This window comes from Nematolebias whitei, chromosome 13 (assembly GCF_014905685.2).
Source record: "Nematolebias whitei isolate Nwh7 chromosome 13, NemWhi1, whole genome shotgun sequence".
NCBI classification, from domain to species: domain Eukaryota; kingdom Metazoa; phylum Chordata; class Actinopteri; order Cyprinodontiformes; family Rivulidae; genus Nematolebias; species Nematolebias whitei.
Window position 1 is genome coordinate 204214 of NC_056510.1, and position 21778 is coordinate 225991.

The 21778-nt window shown below is 43.1% G+C and overlaps 1 protein-coding gene across 1 annotated transcript in view; it reads right to left on the minus strand.

Annotated features, from left to right (window-relative positions):
* Window positions 1-21778, minus strand: part of LOC119419434 (ribosomal RNA processing protein 1 homolog A) — a gene marked incomplete in the record, with an annotated part of 99633 nt that overhangs the window by 40055 nt on the left and 37800 nt on the right. The window contains 6 exon segments of the mRNA XM_037686738.1: window positions 2051-2265; window positions 4464-4528; window positions 9534-9663; window positions 9733-9794; window positions 10312-10397; window positions 10471-10528. Of these exon segments, the coding sequence (XP_037542666.1) occupies window positions 2051-2265; window positions 4464-4528; window positions 9534-9663; window positions 9733-9794; window positions 10312-10397; window positions 10471-10528 (616 nt within the window).

Here is a 21778-nt window from a genome sequence, read left to right on the forward strand (position 1 = left end):
AGCTGTTCGTTATATGCTCAATTTCCTTTTTCCAGCCACTTATTGCTCCTTGTCCCAACTTTTTTGGGATTTGTTGACACTGTGAAATTTTGAATCAACATATTTTTCCTTTAAAATGTTACATTTACTCAGATTAAACTTTAGATCTGTCATCTATGTTATATTACAAATAAAATATTGACATTTGCCATCTCCACATCATTGCATTCAGTTTTTATTCACAATTTGTTTAGTGTCCAAACTTTTTTGGAATCCGGTTTGTATATATAAACAAGGGTTAATTTTACTGTAATTACTTTATTTAGTTTTTAGTCTCAAAGTATAAAAAATAAAAATTATCCTTCTGTTATTTAGATTGAGAAAGTCTGCACAAAATATTGAACAAAATCCACCAAAAAAAACTAAAGTGCAGGTGCAGTTAAAAAAAAAAAAACTAAATAAAATTAAAGCGCAAATCTACATAGATTAGACAATAGATCTACATAAATGTAACCTACAAAAAAAGTTGCCTTTAAATGAGCTATAACTTCCAAAACTTGTGACAAATGCTGAAAAATTAAATGCTGCCTGAAAGGACTGCTGATCATTGACAGAACAGCCATAAGCCAATTTCCTGAGACTCAGGAAAGCAGCTGCTCTCGAGGTTTGAGCTGCACAGTTCCCAGTTGCTGTTGGTTCCCAGTTGCTGATGGTTCCCAGTTGCTGATGGTTCCCAGTTGCTGATGGTTCCCAGTTGCTGTTGGTTCCCAGTTGCTGTTAGGGCACAGTCAGACTCAGGTATGGCTCTGCGGTCAGACTTGATCATAAATCGGTGGTCGATGCGGTCAGTGTTTCCCCTACCATTATAAAAGGGGGTGCCGTGCTGCGTCAACAGAACCGAGTGCAGACTACTGAACTGAGCTACGCGTGCTCATTCTGCTCCTCCTCCAAGACGAGCAGAATGAGCACGGCTGACTGAAATCAGACTGTCTGCTTCGGAATGAACGAGAGAAACACACCGCTGAAGCCACGGAGCTTGAACATCCCACGTAAAACTAACTTTACCGCAGTGCCTGGCTAAACAATCCTCGTGCTCTTTAATGTGGTGCTTTTTCAAATATTTATTAATCAATCCATCCATTCTCTTCCACTTATCCGGGGTCGGGTCGCGGTGAAGCAGCTTAAGTAGGGAGGCCCAGATTTCCCTCTCCCCAGCCACTTGGGCCAGCTCCTCCGGGGGAATCCCGAGGCGTTCCCAGGCCAGCCGAGAAACAGTCCCTCCAGCGTGTCCTGGGTCTTCCTCTGGGTCTCCTCCCGGTGGGATGTGTCCGGAACACCTCACCAGGGAGGCATCCAGGAGGAATCCTGTTTATTAAGTTTGTTGTATTGTAGGTCGCGACAGAGCTTCCTCGTCTCGGTACAGTGACTCTGCAGACATTTCATGTTGCTGTCTTGCGGTGTTTAGTGTAAAATACTTCCACACAGTGGACATGTTACGATGTAGTTGGTTAGCCACAGTGTTGCTCAGTCCTCAGCAGAGGTAAAGAGGTAAAAGAGTATTTACTCATGTTGTAGCTGGCTGCAAACTATGAAATGGATTTACTGAATATATATATATATATATATATATATATTTTTTTTTTTTCATCAAAACACACACACAAAATAACACCCACCCACCACCATCACCATCACACCAGCTCAGCCATACAGACACAAACAACACTCTACACAGACATTGACATATTTTCAACAAGAATATAGTTTAAACTAAATTTACAGGCTTGCTGCAGAAACTTATTTCCTCTCCATCTTTCTGAGTTAGGTGGGAGGTGTAACCTTCACACATTTGATTCCACTGAAATGACCACGGACTATTAAAGTATTGTCTGAATTACTGTTTCAAGACAGCGTTACCCTGAACAGAGAGACGGGTGTCGCTCCTCTGAAAGACAAGTTCCTCCATGCACCAACAAACAATTGCTCATTTCAAAACAAGAACAAAATTTGTGAGAATTCAAACAATAAATGTGGTTTTAACCTCGTATGGTTGTAACTGAGGGATGTGTACCATTGATCTGTTTTCCTGCTGACTTCCTGCAGACTGTCCTAGTTTCATCTTCTTCACTTCTGTTCTCCTCCTCCTCCTCCTCCTCCTCCTCTGAAGCCTGCCCTGAATAAGAGTCTGAGGCTTTCAACTCCTTCATCAGATCTTGAACAGCAAACGGAGCCTGGTCAATGATGGTGGTGAAGATGTTGCTGCAGATGGCACTGAACAGCAGTCGACTAGAAACAGGAGGGGGGAGAGGTCACAGGATGAGCAGGTCTAAAGGTCACCAAGGTCAAGAGGGTACATGTGTCTGCCGCAGTGCTGGTCCAATCAAACAAAGCCATCTTAACATGTTTGCCAGAATGATGGGTGGTAGACCCTGGTTTACTCGGCTTTCATTTTCAACAGAAAATCCTACTATACGCTGATGACAATGTGGAATTTATTGAACAAAATGTCGGAAGATATCTGAGAAAAAAATACATCTCGACTAGCAAACGATCAAAACTTCCTCAAGATAACTCAGGGTTATTTCTGTCTCACAAACGTTTTTGTTCGTTTTATAGTCTGTGAATGTTTTAGTAATTTTGTAAAACGTGTGAATGTTTGCGTTATGTGCTCTGAGGTCACTTTGTTGTGAAAAGGTGCTAAATAAATACAACTGAATTGAATAACCATGTCACTCTAAAGTCTAAAAATATTCTGTCCTTAAATTAGGTTCATGAAGTCCTCTGAGGCTTTGGGGCCTTGGGTCCTCATCAGGACTGCTTACAGTTCTAGTTTTTGTTGCATATAATGGTTTTAGCAATGAAAAAGGTTTTGAGTACAAATTGTTAGGGATGCACCAATCCACTTTTTTTTACTTCCGATCCGATCTCGATACCTAGATCTAAATATCAGCCGATACCGATCCAGTTCGATATCATGATCATCGTGGATTTTATATGAGGCTGTAATAATCTGCTCTCAGTACAATGTGTACAAATATATGCATGCATGTCCAAAAAGGCAACTTGAGGTAAGTTTTATTAAAGTTGGATAAGTTTTAAAGTTAGAATTAAATTCTAACACAAAACATGTTTGTTTTTTATTCCTAGTTTTAAAGTGGATATTAAAGTGATTAATTTAAGTGATTGTTTAAAGTTATTTTATATTTTTTTTAAATAAGGGGCAGATATAAGAATTTTTTTTCTTCTTTCAGCACTCTTTTCATTCAATGTTTTCTTTTTCATGATTTTTTTAAATTTTTTTCTTTTAAATAAATGAATTAAATTAAATAAATGTTAAATGGCTTCAAACATCTGCTAAGTTCATGGCATAAACCAACAGACATGTTCCTGTTTTTAGTATTTTACATCACTTTATAATGTAGCTGTTTGTGTTTTTAATATAATTTTGAAATCATATGTTTTTTATGATTGTCTACTGTTGTACTGATAAATATCTCCTGGAGGGTAAACTGTATCTTGGCTGCAAGTATCAAACTGTGAAATCCTTCGTTTTCTACAACTGATAGTGGTCGATCATTAATTATGATGAAGTTTAACAACTTCTCTAAAATTTAGAGCTCCGTGTTTTCAGCAACGTCGTCTTGTTCAGTCCGAAGCAGGCAGCCTGATTTGGGTCAGCTGCGCTCAGTCTGTCCCTCCTCAGAGACGGGCAGACTGAGCGGGGCAGATTGGACGCGGCTGGCCGGGGTCGAGTCGCCTGTTGTGGGTTGAGCAAAGAGCAGCGCCCCGCTGAATCCACGGAGCTCGAATGTCCATCGTAAAACTAACTTTACCGTGGTTTAATGTGGCGCTGTGGCTCTGCAGACAGTGCACGTTGCTGTCTTGTTTTGTGGTGTTTAGTGTAAAATACTTCCACACAGCGACATGTTTAGATGAAAAGTTTGTTAGTTGTTAGCCACAGTGCTGCTAACTCAGTCCTCACGTTGTAGCTGGCTGCAAACTATGAACTGGATTTCCTGAAAGTGAGGCGGGTCTTATTACTCTGGGTTCATGAGACACGCCTCCGTTCAGGAAATCCATTCCATAGTTTGAAACCAACATGCATCATGGATCGGAAATATCGGCAGGTGGATTGGAAAAATCCGATGCGTAAATTATGCTGGTATCGGAGGCCGATACCGATACTGGATCGGATCGGTCCCATCCCTACAAATTGTTGGCTGTTTGTGTTTGTCTTACAGATGCACAGTTTGGAAGTTTTCTACAGAAAACGATGAGAAGGCAGGCTTAGTTTTTTCCTTTTCAGACTCGTACATGTCGACACCAGATAACCACTTCACTCATTTTAGAGGAAAATGTTGTACTTTAAACATTAAGCTCATGAGGTAATGAACCAATAAAACAATCTTTTGAGGTCCAATGATGCAAGTCGGACACAGTGGACCATTAATTACTCAGAGAAAACAGTGTTGATAAAAACTTACTTCTTGGTTTTGGCTGCTGTTTTGCAGAAGGGTTCAATGAACGTCAGGTTCTGATTGGCAGTGAGCTGTGAAACAGAAAAGCACAAGCTCATTTATGGAGCACATCAGAAGCAGAACAGCTGTGGATCAAACAGTCAAAATGTAGAGCGGAACATGTTCATTGAACACACTGCCTGACTTCACGAAATGTTTCTTCTTTAATAGACCACCCCCTCACAGAGTATTGGTATATAACACAAACACCTGCCTTCTCAATAACAGGCGGTGAATTTGCTGCCTACTTAAGTGTCTGGCGCCGCCTACTCTGACTGACTATTTTTTTCTATTTGGAGCCAATCAACTCGCCGGCTCATGATGGTCACATGATTGATTTCAGTGACTTTAGCGCAGGCATGTTTAAACTCCAGCCCGGGGGCCATTTGCAGCCTGTGTTCACACCGGCCTGCAGCCTCCGTCATAAAATCAATAATATGCGGCCCACCAGTACCGTTGACTACAGTTTTAAATACACGCATACAAAAGCTATTTTAAGTTTCACAGAAGATGGCAGTGTGACCCTTTCCAGGCCATTTCTAAAAGGGTGACTGTAAAAAAAGAAAAGCTGACAGCGGGGCTGCTGCCCCACCAATAAAAATCAAAAGAAGAAGAGGGCCACCACTTCCACAACTAGTGGGAATCTGAGTGGTTTTTCACTGAAATACAAACAACTGCATCTGCCTAATTTGCCAAAAGACTTTGGTTGTTTTCAAGGAATTCAGCATCAAGAGGAAAACGAAACGTGCTAACTACGACAAGCTAAGTGGAAGAACGCTTCGAAAAAGTGAAGCAGCTGAGATGTGCAGCAGCCATTTCATCTCTGGCTGAGGTATTTCAACAGCGCGTTCAGGATTTTGCAGCTATTGAAAAAGGACCGCTCCGTTTTCCTCTCCTTTCTCAGTTGATCCTGATGACACTCCAGACCACCTGCAGCAGGAGCTCTTTGAGCTGCAGTCTGACGCCGAGTGTCACAGTCGGCACCAACTGCTCCCTCTGGTCAACTTTTGCCACAAGCTGGATAAAGGCAGGTTCCAAGAGATTCAAGCAATTGCTAAAAAAATGATGAGTTTGTTTGACTTGATGTACTTGTGTGAGAAGACATTCTCGGTTATGAAGATTAACAAGAACCTCGTGAGAACGAGACAAGTGACTCTCAGCGGCGTGACATCTGGAGCATCAGAACCACCGTCTGTGAGCCATACCGGGACTATTTACTGTAGGCAACATCTCAGGATCACCCTTCACATCAGTGCAGGCAGGTTATTGGTCTAGGTTTCTGAGGTGAATAAATTCTAAAATTTCAGTGAATTAATTTTTTGGTGGTGATCAGAAATACAGATTTGAATATGCACCATGTCTTTTCAGTTTGTGTGTAATTTGTTCTCTGATTTTTCAACTGAAAATCAAACCTTGTCTTATAAACCCAACATGGTAAATATTAAAATCAAATTTGGTCTGGCAGCACATTTTTCCATGTCTTATTTCAGAAATTTAGTGAGCATTTAATAGTGAATAATACAGGTGCTGGTCATAAAATTAGAATATCATGAAAAAGTTGATTTATTTCAGTAATTCCATTCAAAAAGTGAAACTTGTATATTATATTCATTCATTACACACAGACTGATATATTTTAAATGTTTATTTCTTTTAATGTATGATTATAACTGACAACTAATGAAAACCCCAAACTCAGTAGCTAAGAAAATGAGAATATTACTTAAGACCAATTCAAAAATGGATTTTTAGTGTTCCCTCAGTGAAGACTGAACTAGACAAAAGGACTTTCTCCTACTCACTGTGGCACGGTGGATTGTATTCACTGACAATGCTTTCTGGAAGTATTCCTGAGCCCATTCTGTTATTTCCTTGACAGTGGCATTCCTGTTTGAGGTGCAGTGACGTTTAAGGGCCCGGAGATCACGAGCATCCAGTAGAGTTTTACGCCCTTGACCCTTACGCACAGCGATTGTTCCAGATTCTCTGAATCTTTTGATGATGTTATGCACGGTTGATGATGATAACTTAAAAGTCTTTGTTATTTTACACTGGGTAACATCATTCTGGTACTGCTGCACTATCTTTCTGTGCAACAATGGTGGAATTGGTGATCCTCTTACCATCTTGGCTTCTGAGAGACACTGACACTCTGAGAAGCTCTTTTTATACCCAATCATGTTGTCAATTGACCTAATTAGTGTTAATTGGTCTTCCAGCTGTTCGTTATATGCTCAATTTCCTTTTTCCAGCCACTTATTGCTACTTGTCCCAACTTTTTTGGGATTTGTTGACACTGTGAAATTTTGAATCAACATATTTTTCCTTTAAAATGTTACATTTACTCAGAATAAACTTTTGATCTGTCATCTGTTATTTTACGAATAAAATATTGACATGTGCCATCTACACATCATTGCATTCAGTTTTTATTCACAATTTGTTTAGTGTCCCAACTTTTTTGGAATCCAGTTTGTGCATAAAATGGGGTTTTATAATATAGATTTTCCAGGGGGTGAACTTATGACATTTTTCAATATAAAATTGAATGGTGTTTGAATGGGTGAATTGATTTGTTAATTAATTGGGAATGTTTTTTTTTATATTAGATCACAAGGGGGAGTTGGGAGGTTCTGTTATTTACATACAATATGCACCTTAAAACATGTCAATTGATTAAATCAGATTTTATTCACACAAACACATTTCCTGCTGTGACAGGCTAAACATAACGGCAGCGCTCTGTGCAAATAAATTGGGTACTGCATGACTGAAGGGAAAGGGGGCACAGTTTTTTCTTTTTCCTTTCCAGATGGACAAAATGGACCAGGCCTGCCCTTGGCGTCAAAAAGAGAAGTTCAGGTTCTACAAACCGATCAACATCTATTAGATAAGAACTCTTTCTTGCATTAGGACGCCTTCTGCAATCATTAAATCATATATTTAAAGAACTGACTTAGACAAATGTTAGAAATTTCCATTATGTCATTCACCACAACAGGGGGATGCTGAAGTTCTAGGCAGATGTCCAGATGCTGGGTCAGACGACCTGAGGCTGGCAGGTCTCACGCTAGCCGTCAGCTCTGGCATCTTATTTGACCTGAGGCTGCCAGGTCACACGCTATAGCCTGTAGGCATCTCCCGCCAACATATAAGAAGTAATTTACATTCAACCAGAGGAAAAATGATTAATTGTTTGCATATTTGGCGGTAATGAACTCTGAGTTTATTCGAGGGAACCCTTTTTTAGGGTCCCTCGACCAGGGGGAGTTGTTGGATATTTCTTATCTAGACTGGTCCTATGGTTTTGATCTGCTCAGAGACGGGATTATAATGAAATTATGACCCGGTTCTGACTGGGTTCAACTGGGCCAACAACTCTTTTAAAAAGAGTCTCCCTGGGATTCAATATCTGTCAAGAAATAGAGTTTAATCTGCTCGCCACATCACATAGAAAAGATTTTGAAGCACCGCCTCATATTTCCTAACACATCAGAACCACATAAGATCCACTGAGATCACACTGCCCCCTCATACACTGACAGGTTGAGCTCCCCTTCTGCAAAGGAGGAGTCTAGGTCCCTATAAATGATTAATGACACGGGACATCGGGCTCTTCCGGGTCTGTGAACGCGTCACAGATCGGAGACACCAGCGCTGTAAATTGTAACCTTTTCCTTTCTTTTTTTAAAATATAATTGATAAAACTTAATTGACGTTTCCTTGATTTATTGATAATGAGAGTTGCCACTTCTGAGGGAGATTCGAGCCGGGGGGAGAGACATGGGCTGGACAGGGTTTCCAGGTCCGGTGATCCGCAGCCAGCTCCCGTCCCTAACAATAAATAAATCTAACACAAAGATAATTTAATGATTAAGCTTCAACTTTTAATTTGCTGGCAAAGTCTGAAGACACTGCATGTATGGCAGGATGACCGCCAGCTGTGGTACGTATTAGGTTTAGTTTTAGAGATTAATATGTTTATAGGTTTTTTATAGGTTTAGAGATTAATATTTTTTGCTTTTTGTTTGTGAAGCAAGGTCAAAGGAAGCTGGTTCTGGTTCGGTCTATTGGACCCGGTGTTACACCATATTCTTTGACCTGCAACAATGCATGCAGCACTGCCCCCCTACGGTCACAATATACGGTGGTCACAGAATATGGTATAACACCGGTTCACAACGAGCTCCAAACAGTCAGGAAGTTGATTCATTTTCTGTTTCCTTACGGTAGTTGAACCGAAAGATTCTTTAGTGAAATAGTTCCAGACTACTGATGCATTTCTACCTGTTTGCCAAAACTGTGCCTGCTCCGTTTCATCCGTCTGCTTGGAGGAATCCATTTCGAAACCCACACCCGGTGCGGATCACGTGACACGTGACGTCACGGCGACGTAATGACGTCACTACGAATACTCGACGTGAAATTTAAAAACTCGATAGAAGTCCCAGGAATCGATGTGTAGATTACTCGAGTAGTCTGTTAAAGCCCTAGCTATAATACATATTTACTCTCTCATTCCAGGAAACAACAACAAACAATGACAGCCTTCATGATGGACAGACATCAAGGACACCACAGCAGCAGCTGTCTTCACTGAAACATCCTGAACATGATCGTCACTGACATGAGGCCTCTGTCGATGGTTGAAGAATCCAGGTTACACTCTTCCCTCAAGGACACATTTTACAAAGTAGCTACATATTGTGCAGGTATAAAGTATACATTTGTATATATTTTTGTGTACATTTATTTTTTTAAGCTATTTGACAAACTTTTTTATTATTATTATATATTTTACTAACAGAATAGGCAAACAGCAAAACCTGTTTTTTTGTGCGAATTGCTATCAGTCAAATGTAAAATTTTGGAATAAAGGGGTGGAAATTAAAATGTTTTTTGTTTTTTTTGCCGATTCATCAATTAATCAAAAAAATAATTGGCCGATGAATTGATTATCGTTAGTTGCAGCCCTAGGATTAAGTTTTAAAGAACTGGTGAAAGTGAATAACTGATAAAAACAGTGTTGTTGTGTACCTGTGCAGAACCAACTGCTGCCAGTTCAGTCAGGTACAGGTTCAGGATGTGGAACTGCAGCCCAGCCGGAGCCTTGCTGTCACTCTGAAGAAGGTCTGAAGTCAGCAGCTGCAGAAACTTCTCCACCATACTGAGAGCAAAGAGTCAACAGGTGTTCATTTCAAACAAGTTACCAACAAAGTGAAAAAAGTTCTCTTACCTGTTGTCCCAGTCCATCCTCTTCAGCACCTCAAAGGTTTGTCTGAACATGAAGCGAACCAGCTGCGAAACATGACTTTAGTTAGGTTCAAAACACAAGGTTTTACATGTTACATGTGAGCTTTCACCAGCAGTCTCTCTCTGCTGCTCACAGTGAACCTGACAGCAGGCCCCGCCCTGCTCTGATTGGTTCAAAATGTGGCTCTGGTTCTCTTTAATGGTTGAAAGCAGCATCAGTTTAATTTCAGTACCATCATTAGAGTGGATGATTTTAACAAGACCACAAGAAAACACTTTTCTACCCCTTCCACATTACAGAAATACTTCCTGGTCACGTCCAAAATGACGGAACTTGAATTCGTGAATATATAATGTGGTTTTTTGTTGTTGTTAAGATTGTTACCTGAGTGCAACATTTTTGTTACCTAAGAAGAAAAAGGATCAATCAGTTCACTTAAAACAATTTGAAATTGAACTTTACATAAACTTGGCCTCATTCTGAAAAGTTTCTCATGAACTTCAGGCTTGGGTTAAAAGTGTTTCTGAAGGAGCTGGTCCCCAACATTCTCCTCACACTGACCTGGTAGAACTTGTCCATCCGCAGCCTGTCAATACCAGTCCACTCTCTTTTTAAGGTCTGCAGGAAACTTCCCAGGTACATGAGTTCTGCAGAGATCCAGCATTGTTACAAAACAGAAGGATCACATTTACCTGCACTAATGGAGTGTGGAGAACTTACGCTTGTCAAAACCCTGAAAGTTGTGAATGAAGGAGGAGATGTGGTTGGAAATTTCCTCCTTATCAAGAGACAAACAGAATGTTAAAAGTGCACCGTGAACAGCTTTATCACAAAGTTCAACAACTAATAAAGACAACTGAGAATCTTTATGAAATCCTGACAATCTGGAGCTTTACAAGATCTGGGACAGACCAGCAAACCAGAACCTTGAACCAGGAGTTGCCTGAATGACAAAAGACTTGGCAGCTAGGCTAAAATAGTTCCATCAGCCGTCATTAGTCCAGGCTAATGGGCCTTTTCCACAGCTCCTCTTCAGCCCGGTTCAGGTCAGTTCGGTACCGGTTTGAGTGCATTTCAACTGTCTTTTTTTCTCGGAACCGGCCCCTTTTTTGGTCCTTTCTTCTCAAGCGGACCAAGTGAGCCGAGTCGCACCACACCGAAACGTCAGAAGACTGTTGGTCACTGATAATTCAGAGCGACCTAGATGGAGCTCTGCCGGTCCCCGACTCTTCCCGGTCCTCCACCGGAGCTGCTGAATCGCAGAATGCCATTGCCTGGACCCCGGCCTCACTTGCTCATGAAGGCCAAACCCCAACCCCAGCAGACTGGGACAGAGGGGTGGCAAAGATTTTAAATAACATTTTATGTATTTAAAAAATATATACATTTTACAATCTTAGCCCGGACTAATGACAGCTGATGGAAAAAATAATAATAATTTGATTTTTTTTTATCAGTCAAGATTTAAAATATTAATAAACTGTACCGGCTTTATCATGAAATCCTGTTTTCACTTTAATGACTATTGAATAATCTGTTTAAGTTAACTCAGCTGAAAAATCATAAAAAGACACAAAATTATTGGATCTCTCATGAATATTTCCATCAAACATGTTTAAAGAAGAGATACGGCCTTTAGTTAAATTTTATTCTAACCCACAGATGTACAAATCACAATACAAGAAGTAAACTTTAAATCAAAACTAAAATAAAATAATATGTATTCAAGAAACAAAACCACACATCTAAACTGAACAATAAAAGTAGACACCATGAGTGCAAATACATCAAATGATGACTAGGGTTGGGCATCGTGAATCGTTTGGAACCGGAACTAATGTTCTGGTTTTCGCGGAATCTTTTGCTTTATTTACGTTTGATTCCTAGTTTCAATGCGTAGTCCGCTGACCGGAAGTAACCGCCAAACACCAAAGAAGAAATTGCCACTGAAAACCATCCATCCATTTTCTTCCGCTTATCCGGGGTCGGGTCGCGGGGGTAGCAGCCTAAGTAGGGAGGCCCAGACTTCCCTCTCCCCAGCCACTTGGGCCAGCTCTTCCGGGGGAATCCCGAGGCATTCCCAGGCCAGCTGAGAAACATAGTCCCTCCAGCGTGTCCTGGGTCTTCCTCTGGGCCTCCTTCCGGTGGGACGTGTCCGGAACACCTCACCAGGGAGGCGTCCAGAAGGCATCCTAAACAGATGCCCAAGCCACCTCAACTGGCTCCTCTCGACGTGGAGAAGCAGCGGCTTTACTCTGAGAAAATCCCGGATGATCGAGCTTCTCACCCTGTCTCTAAGGGAGAGCCCAGAAACCCTGCGGAGAAAACTCATTTCGGCCGCTTGTATCAGAGATCTCATTCTTTCGGTCACAACCCAAAGCTCGTGACCATAGATGAGGGTGGGAACGTAGATCGATCGGTAAATTGAGAGCTTCGCCTTTTGACTCAGCTCTCTCTTCACCACGACAGACCTGTACAGCGCCCGTTTCACTGCAGACACTGCACCTATCCGCCTATCGATCTCACGCTCCATTTTTCCCTCATTCGTGAACAAGACCCCAAGATACTTGAACTCCTCCACTTGGGGTAGGACCTCTTCCCTGACCCGGAGAGGGCACTCTACCCTTTTCCGGCTCAAGACCATGGCCTCGGATTTGGAGGAACTGATCTTCATCCCGGCCGCGTCACATTCGGCTGTGAACCACTCCAGCGAAAGCTGTAGATCACGATCTGATGAAGCCAATAAGACCACATCATCTGCAAAAAGCAGAGACGCAATCCTAAGGCCACCAAAACGGATCCCCTCAACATCTTGGCTGCGCCTAGAAATTCTGTCTATAAAAGTTATGAACAGAATCGGTGACAAAGGGCAACCTTGGCGGAGTCCAACTCTCACCGGGAACAAGCCCGACTTACTGCCGGCGATGCGGACCAGGCTCTGACACCGGCCGTACAGGGACCTAACAGCCCGTATCAAAGGGCCCGGTACCCCATACTCCCAGAGTACCCCCCACAGGGCCCCCCAAGGGACGCGGTCGAACGCCTTCTCCAAGTCCACAAAGCACATGTAGACTGGTTGGGCAAACTCCCACGCACCCTCCAGGACCCTGCTGAGAGTGTAGAGCTGGTCCAGTGTTCCACGGCCAGGACGAAAACCGCACTGCTCCTCCTGAATCTGAGGTTCGACTATCCGACGGACCCTCCTCTCCAGAACCCCCGAATAGACCTTACCAATGAGGTTTAAGAGCGTGATTCCCCTGTAGTTGGAACACACTCTACGGTCCCCCTTCGTGAACAGGGGGACCACCACCCCAGTCTGCCAATCCAGGGGAACTTACCCCGATGTCCACGCAATATTGCAGAGTCGCGTAAGCCAACACAACCCTACAACATCCAGAGCCTTAAGGAACTCTGGGCGAATGTCATCCACCCCTGGGGCCCTGCCACCGAGGAGCTTTTTAACCACCTCGGTGACCTCAGCACCAGAGATTGGAGGGCCCGACCCAGAGTCCCCAGGCTCCGCTTCCTCAGTGGAAGAAGTGCCGGTGGGATTGAGGAGGTCTTCAAAGTATTCCACCCACCGACCCAAAACATCCCGAGTTGAGGTCAGCAGCACACCACTCCCACTATAAACTGTGTTGGGGGCGTACCGCTTTCCCCCCCGAGACGCCGGATGGTGGACCAGAATCGTCTCAAAGCCGTGCGGAAGTCGTTCTCTATGACCTCTCCGAACTCCTTCCATGCCCAAGTTTTTGCCTCAGCAAGTCGATCATCGAACTGCGGCCTAGGGTGTCCTGGTGCCAAGAGCACATATGGACACCCTTTGCTTGAACAAGGTGTTCGTTATTGACAATCCATGACGAGCACAGAAGTCCAACAACAGAACACCCTCTGGTTCAGATCAGGGGGGCCGTTCCTCCCAACCACACCCCTCCAGGTCTCACTGTCATTGCCCACACGAGCATTGAAGTCCCCCAGCAGAACAAAGGAGTCCCCAGAAGGTGCACTTTCCAGTACCCCCTCCAAGGACTCCAGAAAGGGTGGATAATCTGAACTGCCGTTTGGTGCATAAGCACAAACGACAGTCAGAACCAGTCCCCCCACACGTAGGTGGAGGGAGGCCACCCTCTCATTCACTGGGGTGAACCCCAATACGCAGGCACCAAGTTGGGGGGCAATAAGTACGCCCACGCCTGCTCGGCGCCTCTCACCAGGGGCAACTCCAGAGTGGAAGAGTGTCCAACCCCTCTCAAGGAAACTGGTTCCAGAGCCCGAGCCATGCGTAGAGGTGAGTCCGACTATTTCTATCCGGAACCTCTCAGCCTCACACACCAGCTCAGGCTCCTTCCTCACCAGTGAGGTGACATTCCACGTCCCAATAGCCAGCTTCTGTAGCCGAGGATCAGACCGCCAGGGTACCCGCCCTCGGCCACCACCCATCCCACATTGCACCCGACCCCTTTGGCCCCTCCCACAGGTGGTGAGCCCATGGGAAGGGGGACCCACGTCTCCTCTTCGGGCTGTGCCCGGCCGAGCTCCATGGGTAAAAGCCCGGCCACCAGGCGCTCGCCCGCGTGCCCCATCTCCAGGCCTGGCTTCAGAGTGGGGCCCCGGTGACCCACGTCCGGGCAAGGGAACACTAGGTCCATTTATTTGTGTCACCATTGGGGTATTTGGGCTGCACTTTGTCTGGTCCCTCACCTAGGACCTGTCTGCCATGGGTGACCCTACTAGGGGCATAAAGCCCCTGACAGCATAGCTTTTAGGATCATTGGGACACTCAAACCCCTCCACCACGGTAAGGTGGCAGCCCAGGGAGGGGCACTGAAAACCAATGAAGAAAAATTTGCAGGAAGTAGGCGCCAAAAACCAACGAAGAAGAGTTTGTAGGAGGTGAGGTCTTTACAATCTACATACATAATGTAGGTAAAAACATCCCTGATGCATTCTTACATTTCTATGCTGATGACACAGTTGTTTATTGTCAAGTTAAAACAGCTGAAAAGGCTTTCCAGCTTTTGAAATCTGCATTCAACATCATCCAGACAGATTTGCTCCACCTCAAACTTGTCCTAAATGCCGACAAAACCAAAGGGATGCTTTTTTCAAATAGGAAGTTGGTCCCAGCAGTTCTTCCTCCGATTTCATCCTCAAATGGTGTCCCCATTGAGTTTGTTGATTCCTATAAATATTTGGGTATCTTGGTCGACTCACATCTCTCTTTTAAGCTCCATGTGGAAAACTTGGTAAAGAAACTGAAAGTTAAACTGGGTTTCTTTTTCAGAAACAGATCCTGTCTAACCCTGAATGCTAGAAAACACCTTGTATCTGTGACTTTCCTTCCCTCCATTGATTACAGTGACATTATTTACATGAACGCTCCTACAAGCACCTTGCAGATGTTGGATGATGTCTATTAACTTGACTCAGGTTCCGTCACATGTCCACGGCCTTGGGGAAGGGAGGGGTGAAGAGACAAAGCATTTTTGTTTTTTTCAAAACATGCCAGAAGGAGTTGAGATAAGTCTGCCATCAAGGCCACAGTTTTGGGTCAGACAGAACTCGTGAATTGTTGTTTCTGCCTTTTAAAGTCTCGCTGGTATATATTCCTCTGAGGGAAACTCCAAACAGCCAAATTGATTCCTTAAAGTTGAAAGTCGAGCTCTCAGCTTCTCCAAGATTATTCCCACCTTCATGTGTGCTGCTAGAGTCCACAGTCCTGATAACGGCTGCACCAGCTCTTTGATGCAAACTCCACATAATTCAGTCTGAGCGCTGCCGAGCTTGGACACATCCACACATTTTATAGACAATCCAGAATTCACCAGCCAAACAGAAAAAAAAAAAACAGTTGTCATCATGAATCCAATTTGTTTCCGTCGAGGTAAGAGGGTCCCTCCTTACCCTGAATCCTGTCGGGAGATGGTGATCAATTTTGTTGAGAGACCAGCTGATCCTTCGAATTAGGAAGGTATGCAGGAAAAAAAGGGGCTCTTTTGAGGGTTCACAGGACGAAAGAGTGCAAGCAGGGAAGCAGAGGGGGTACGGAGTGCCGAGAAAACATGTCTGTCTTCACTGGAGTACAAAGAGAAACAAAAAAAGCTAAGCAAATTAATAGTCCATCCTAAGCTAACAGTACAATAACAGTGACATTATGTTTTATATGTTTTTTATATGTTTGCAGGGACATGGTGAAAACCATCAACCCAAGTACACACCACCTACCATGGACCACTTCTCCAGTAAATAATCTCAAATAAATTAATCCCATCTTGTTGTAAGGTGGAGAAAAGCTGCTCTGTGCTTTAAACAGAAGATGGATGACATGTCAGGGAGCAGATCCAGAGAAAGCTGATTGAGCAGATAAAATGTCATTCACAACAATCCTTTTCTGCTTTTAAAGTCTGAAATCTAAATACTAGTAATGTTCTCTGTGGTCAACAGAGGAAGACTGTGGAGATGATGGGGTCACCATGCAGTTTGAGGAAAGGCCTGAGAATGAGGGAGTGGAGGATGAGGAGGAGAGTGTAAGTGTATGATAGCTGAAATTATATAGATTCTCAAACTTAATAATGATCATGCCTTTAATATTCCATTCTTACTGATAATACTGATGAACCTGTTGTTTGTTTAGGAACCGCCTCCCTGCAATCTGTCCATAAAGTCTCCACTGGAGGAGCTTTTTGCTGAGGAAGAGGCACAGATGGCTGAGACGAGCTGTTCTGGAAGCTCAGTCCTCACCTCCTTCTACAGGTGTGCAGTGGAGAGCATCCTGTGCTCCAGCATCAACGTGTGGTACGGAGGCTGCACAGCTGCAGAAAGAAAAGCTTTGCATAGAGTGGTGAAGGCTGCACAGAAGATGTTGGAGTCAGCCTCCCCGCCATCACAGATATCTACACCTCCAGATGCAGGAAGAGGGCCACTTGCATCATGAAGGACCCCGCTCACCCAGCACACACACTTTTTGCCCCACAACCCTCAGGAAGGAGGTTGAGGAGCATTAAGTGTAGAACCACTAGACTGAGGAACAGCTTCTACCATGAGGCTGTTAGACTCATGAATCTCTAACCAGGAGAATCACTGTGAATCATGTTGCTGCTGATCTGTTTCAATGTTGATGTGTTCATGCGTGTTAATCTGCTTACACAGACTCATGTTCATGTTTGTGCTGACGTTCGAGGTAATGTTTTTTATGCTATTAGTGCTTAGTGTATATTTGGTTGATGTTTTTCTTAGTTCATATTTTAGATGTTATCATTGTTTTTCTTTTACATTTTATTGTTGGATGTAACTGGGACCCTGTGTACATAATTTCATTCCACCACATGTACCACATGGGGTGTGAATGACAAAGAATATCTGACTCTGACTGACAGAACGTAATGTCACAGCTCCATGTCCATGAAGAAACAAGTGGAGAGAGGGCTGTAGATGTACCAGGACATTCCACCAGCCGTTCTGTCTGAGGACCCTGCTGCTGCTGGAGGAACCAACACAAGACTTATCCTTTGCTGTCAGATCTTGTTTTCTTATTTATGTGTTCAAGCTTCTTCCACTCCCAGCAAACATGTTTTCTCCACTGCAGGAGATACTGTCTGTCCAGAAAGCTCACACATACTGCCTGAGAAGCAGATATGATAATTTTCCTCAACAAGAACCGTTTGATTTTATACTGTACCTGCTGCTAATCTGGACTGGGTTGTACAAGTTGTTTTCTGTTTGATATTCTGCATCAGGTTAGTCCATCAGTGGGAGCTCAGTAATTTTGCCTGAAAATTTTGGAGCAGGATAAGGCTATTGACCGTATTCTGTACCACAGACTGTACTCGGGGGAGGCCACACCTAGTCTGTACGGTATACCGAAAATCCACAAACAAGGTGTACCTTTAAGACCTATTGTTAGCATGATTAACTCTGTCAGTTACAATGTTTCCAAATATCTGGCATCTGTACTCATCCCTTTAGTTGGCAGCTCAGAACACCACATACAGAACACCATGATGGACTTTGTGGATAAGGTGAGGGATGTCATCATGGAGACTGATGAAACAATGGTCTCTTTTGATGTCACATCACTTTTTACGTGCATTCCTGTTGATGATGCAGTAGAGGTGGTCAGTTTAAGATTAAAATCAGACACCACTCTGAGCAGCAGGACCACGCTTTCCACAGAAATGTGTCAACTCTTGAAACTGTGCCTGCAGTCAACTTACTTCACATATGGGGAGCAATGTTATAGGCAGAAACATGGGTGTGCTATGGGATCTCCAGTTTCTCCTATTGTTGCCAACCTGTACATGGAGGAGGAAGAAAGGAGAGCCTTGACGTCCTTTTCAGGGACACCACCAAGTCATTGGTTCAGGTATGTTGACGACACCTGGGTTAAAATTAAATCTCAGGAAGTCCAACATTTCACTGACCACATCAGCTCTGTGTTTAAATACATCAAGTTCACACGAGAAGATGTAAAAAATGGCAGGTTGGCTTTCTTGGACTGTGAGGTCTCAGTCTCCGATAGAGGACATTTGCAAAGCGAGGTGCACCACAAACCCACCCACACATACCAGTATTTACAGTTTGACTCCCATCACCCTTTGGAGCACAAGTTAGGAGTCATCAGGACTCTGTATCACAGAGCAGACAGCATCCCTACTAACTCAGGAGCCAGGCAGAAGGAAAAATCCTACACAAGACAGGCTCTAGAGCAATGTGGATATCCTAACTGGGCCTTCCTGAACACAGAAAGAAACTCAAACAGGACTCCAGTCAGCCATCAGGTGAAAAGGAGGAACCCAGACCCAGACCAGTGGTCATTCCGTATGTTGAGGGAGTATCAGAGAAACGGAGACGTTTATTTTCTAAACACAACGTCCCAGTGGCTTTTAAACCCCAAAATACATTAAAGACTGGTTCATCCCAAAGATCCAGTCCCCCGGCACAAACAGAGTAATATTGTGTATGCTGTTCAGTGTCATGAGGGTGATCAGTCTTACATCGGGGAAACTAAACAGCCACTGGCCACAAGGATAGCCCAGCAAAGATGATCAACATCATCAGGCCAGGACTCTGAGGTCTACACTCATCTCCAGGCCAGCGATCACTCTTTTAGGGATTAAGATGTTCACATCCTTGATAGAGAGGAACGATGGTTTGAGAGAGGAGTAAAGGAGGCCATCTTTCTGAAAATAAAGTGTCCATCATTAAACAGGAGCAGAGGCCTCCGTGTTCAACTGTCCCCCTCTTACAATGCTGTTATTGCTAGTATCACTCAGCCCTCTGTGAACAGTAAACAGCCATCAGGTGCTAATGATCCATTGTTAGGCTGATGGTCCTTCTTGAGCATGTGATCAGCTGGTTTTGGTTGTCAGCAGCAAACTGGTTGATCCACTCTGAGAAGGTGCTATTTATAAGACTGAGCTGAATACAGCACCTCAGAATGAGGAAGTCTTTCGAATGAAAGACGAAATGTTTCTACAATTTTTTAGTTTTATTTTTTTAATGTCCAGTGGACCAGATTATTTTTTTTTAGATCTTAGCGTTACATGGATTCTAGTTGAACTCACAGTGATGCACGTATAAAGCTGTAGTAACGTTAACAAACATAAACTTACCAGCTGAAATCCCAGACACAGCTCCGTCCTCGGAGTTCTTTGATGAAGCAGAGTACGGTCATGGAGATGTTGAATCAGGCCGTTCAACACTCACAGGCTGACTTTAACACTGAGAGGAGGGGGGAGGCTGCAGTCCTTCTCTCTCCTTGCAGACAAACACGGAGCAACTTTCTGCTCGTAAATTGAAGCCGTTCAATGCCACACGCGCTGCACACGTGAACCCCGTCTGTGGGCTTAACCAGCGCCAGACATACAGCTATACAGTATCTCTATACAGCTCTGGGTGCAAACATGTAGTCTGTTTGCTATATGTCTGTGTTTTACCTGCCGGAGTGCTGAAACCAAGTGTCACGTTACAGCCAATACCGAAACTTGACACCGAAAGAAGAGTCATGTTTCAATCCATACACTGACCGAAGCAGTTCGGTTCAAATTCAAATTAAAATAGAGAAGTTTAAATTATTTAATCCAGAAAGAACTCTGGCTATAAAGCTCATTTAAACAAAGTTTTATTTTTTTTTTTTTTTAAATCTCACCTCTAAACAGACCCGGAACCGAGAATCGATAAGAATCGGAATCGAAATAAAGAATCGGAACGGGAATCATTCAAATTTAAAAAATGCCCAACCCTATTGAAAACCCAGAGTGGACTTTTAGTGCTTTGAGTATTCTTCTGTTAATCAAGTAGAATAGATTTGTTCACAAAGAAATGCAAACAGCGCTGGGTGAACTAATAGTTCATGGTAAATGTGGGGGGGTCCAAACAAATATTTTTTAAATATGAGAGGGACATGTCCCCTTCACATAATTGATGCGATGCTGCTTACCAGCATCACAGGCATGAAAAGAATTATGAAGTCATAATCAGCATACATTTTATAATACAATCATCTAATAGAGAATTATTTCACAATGAAATTATCTTTATTTTTTATCTTGCAGCTCCCAGCTGAATGTATGAAACTCAAAAATCTCAGTTTTGTAACTACAGACATTATCTTATTTGAATTAGACAGTTTTAACCCTTTAACTCAAATAAATCAATCTCATTTAAATTATTTTTATTTTAATGCTTGTAGAGTTTTTGTTTCAAACCTCTACATTATTTTTTTTAATTGACAAAATATTTATTTTACTGTAATTTATTTTAAAAGTGTTTTTTCCTCCATTAGTCAACCTTCTGGGTCAACATCCACATCCTCCTCTGTTCTCCAGAGCTCAGAGCTGATGCTTGGTTCTGGACCCCCTCCTCTGAGCAGTCAGACCTGGGCTCGGTCCACTCTTCCTCTTTTAAAACAAATGATCTTAAAACAAATGATCTTCATTACCCACCAACTCACCCCCCCCCCCCCCCCACACACACACACTCACACACACACACACACTCACCCGAACTTTATCGTGCACTGAACTCCGTTCAACTTCCGTGTCTTTTTCTTATTTTCCTGCAGATTATTTGGTGCTTGGCAAACAACTTTCAGAGTCCAGATCTGTCAGAAAGGAGGGGGGAGGTTGCTTCTCGCTGGAACGCGTTTGAGATTTGACTCTTTTCAGAAAAAAGACGTGGCGTGGATTACTTATAACTCTGAGTTTACTTGGCCTATCATCAACACGATTTAAAAACAGTTTATTGTGACACAAATTTAAAGGGAGTCGCTGAAATGATGCGTCTTTCTTGCTAGAGACTGAAATTGGTCATTTGACCCACGCGCCTGCACCTTGATTCATCCAAAGGGGACATATCGTTAGTCAGAGTAGGAGGTGCCGGACACTTGAGTAGGAGAAGAAATCGCCTCCTGTTATGGAGGAGGCAGAGCGCTACTTGTTTCTCCAGTAAAACTATATTTTATTCCAGTGCGACGAACTCCATCTTCTACAATGATTTGACTGCAAAGCCACATAGACACGTGCTTGCTTTTCTAAGACCCACTTTCCTGTTACTAATTGGTCAAGACAACGTGAGCTTCAATGTGATTTGATGTAATTCATTCAACCTTTATTTAGACAGGTAAATCCCATTGAGCCTCGAGGACTCATTTACAAGAGAGACCTGATTTCAACAAAGAATGATGACAACAATGGACAACAGCAACAACAATAAACAGTTATAAAAAGTCATACTGCAGGTTGTTTTGTTTTTTTTAACCAAATAGGATGGCTAAAAGAAAAAGGTAACAAAAAAAAAACAGCTAGATTCTAAGGCGAATGTAGAAAACTAAAAACAGGAACATGTCTGCATTTGTCCCTGTCAGGAGTCCAACAGATTCTTAAAGCCACTTAGAGAGGTCAAAGGTCGAGATCAAGGTCGAGAGCTTCAGATCTTTTTACAAGATATTCCAGGAAACAGGAGCGGAGTAGGAGAAGGCCCTTTTGTCTAGTTCAGTCCTCACTGAGGGAACACTGCAGGTAATAATGTC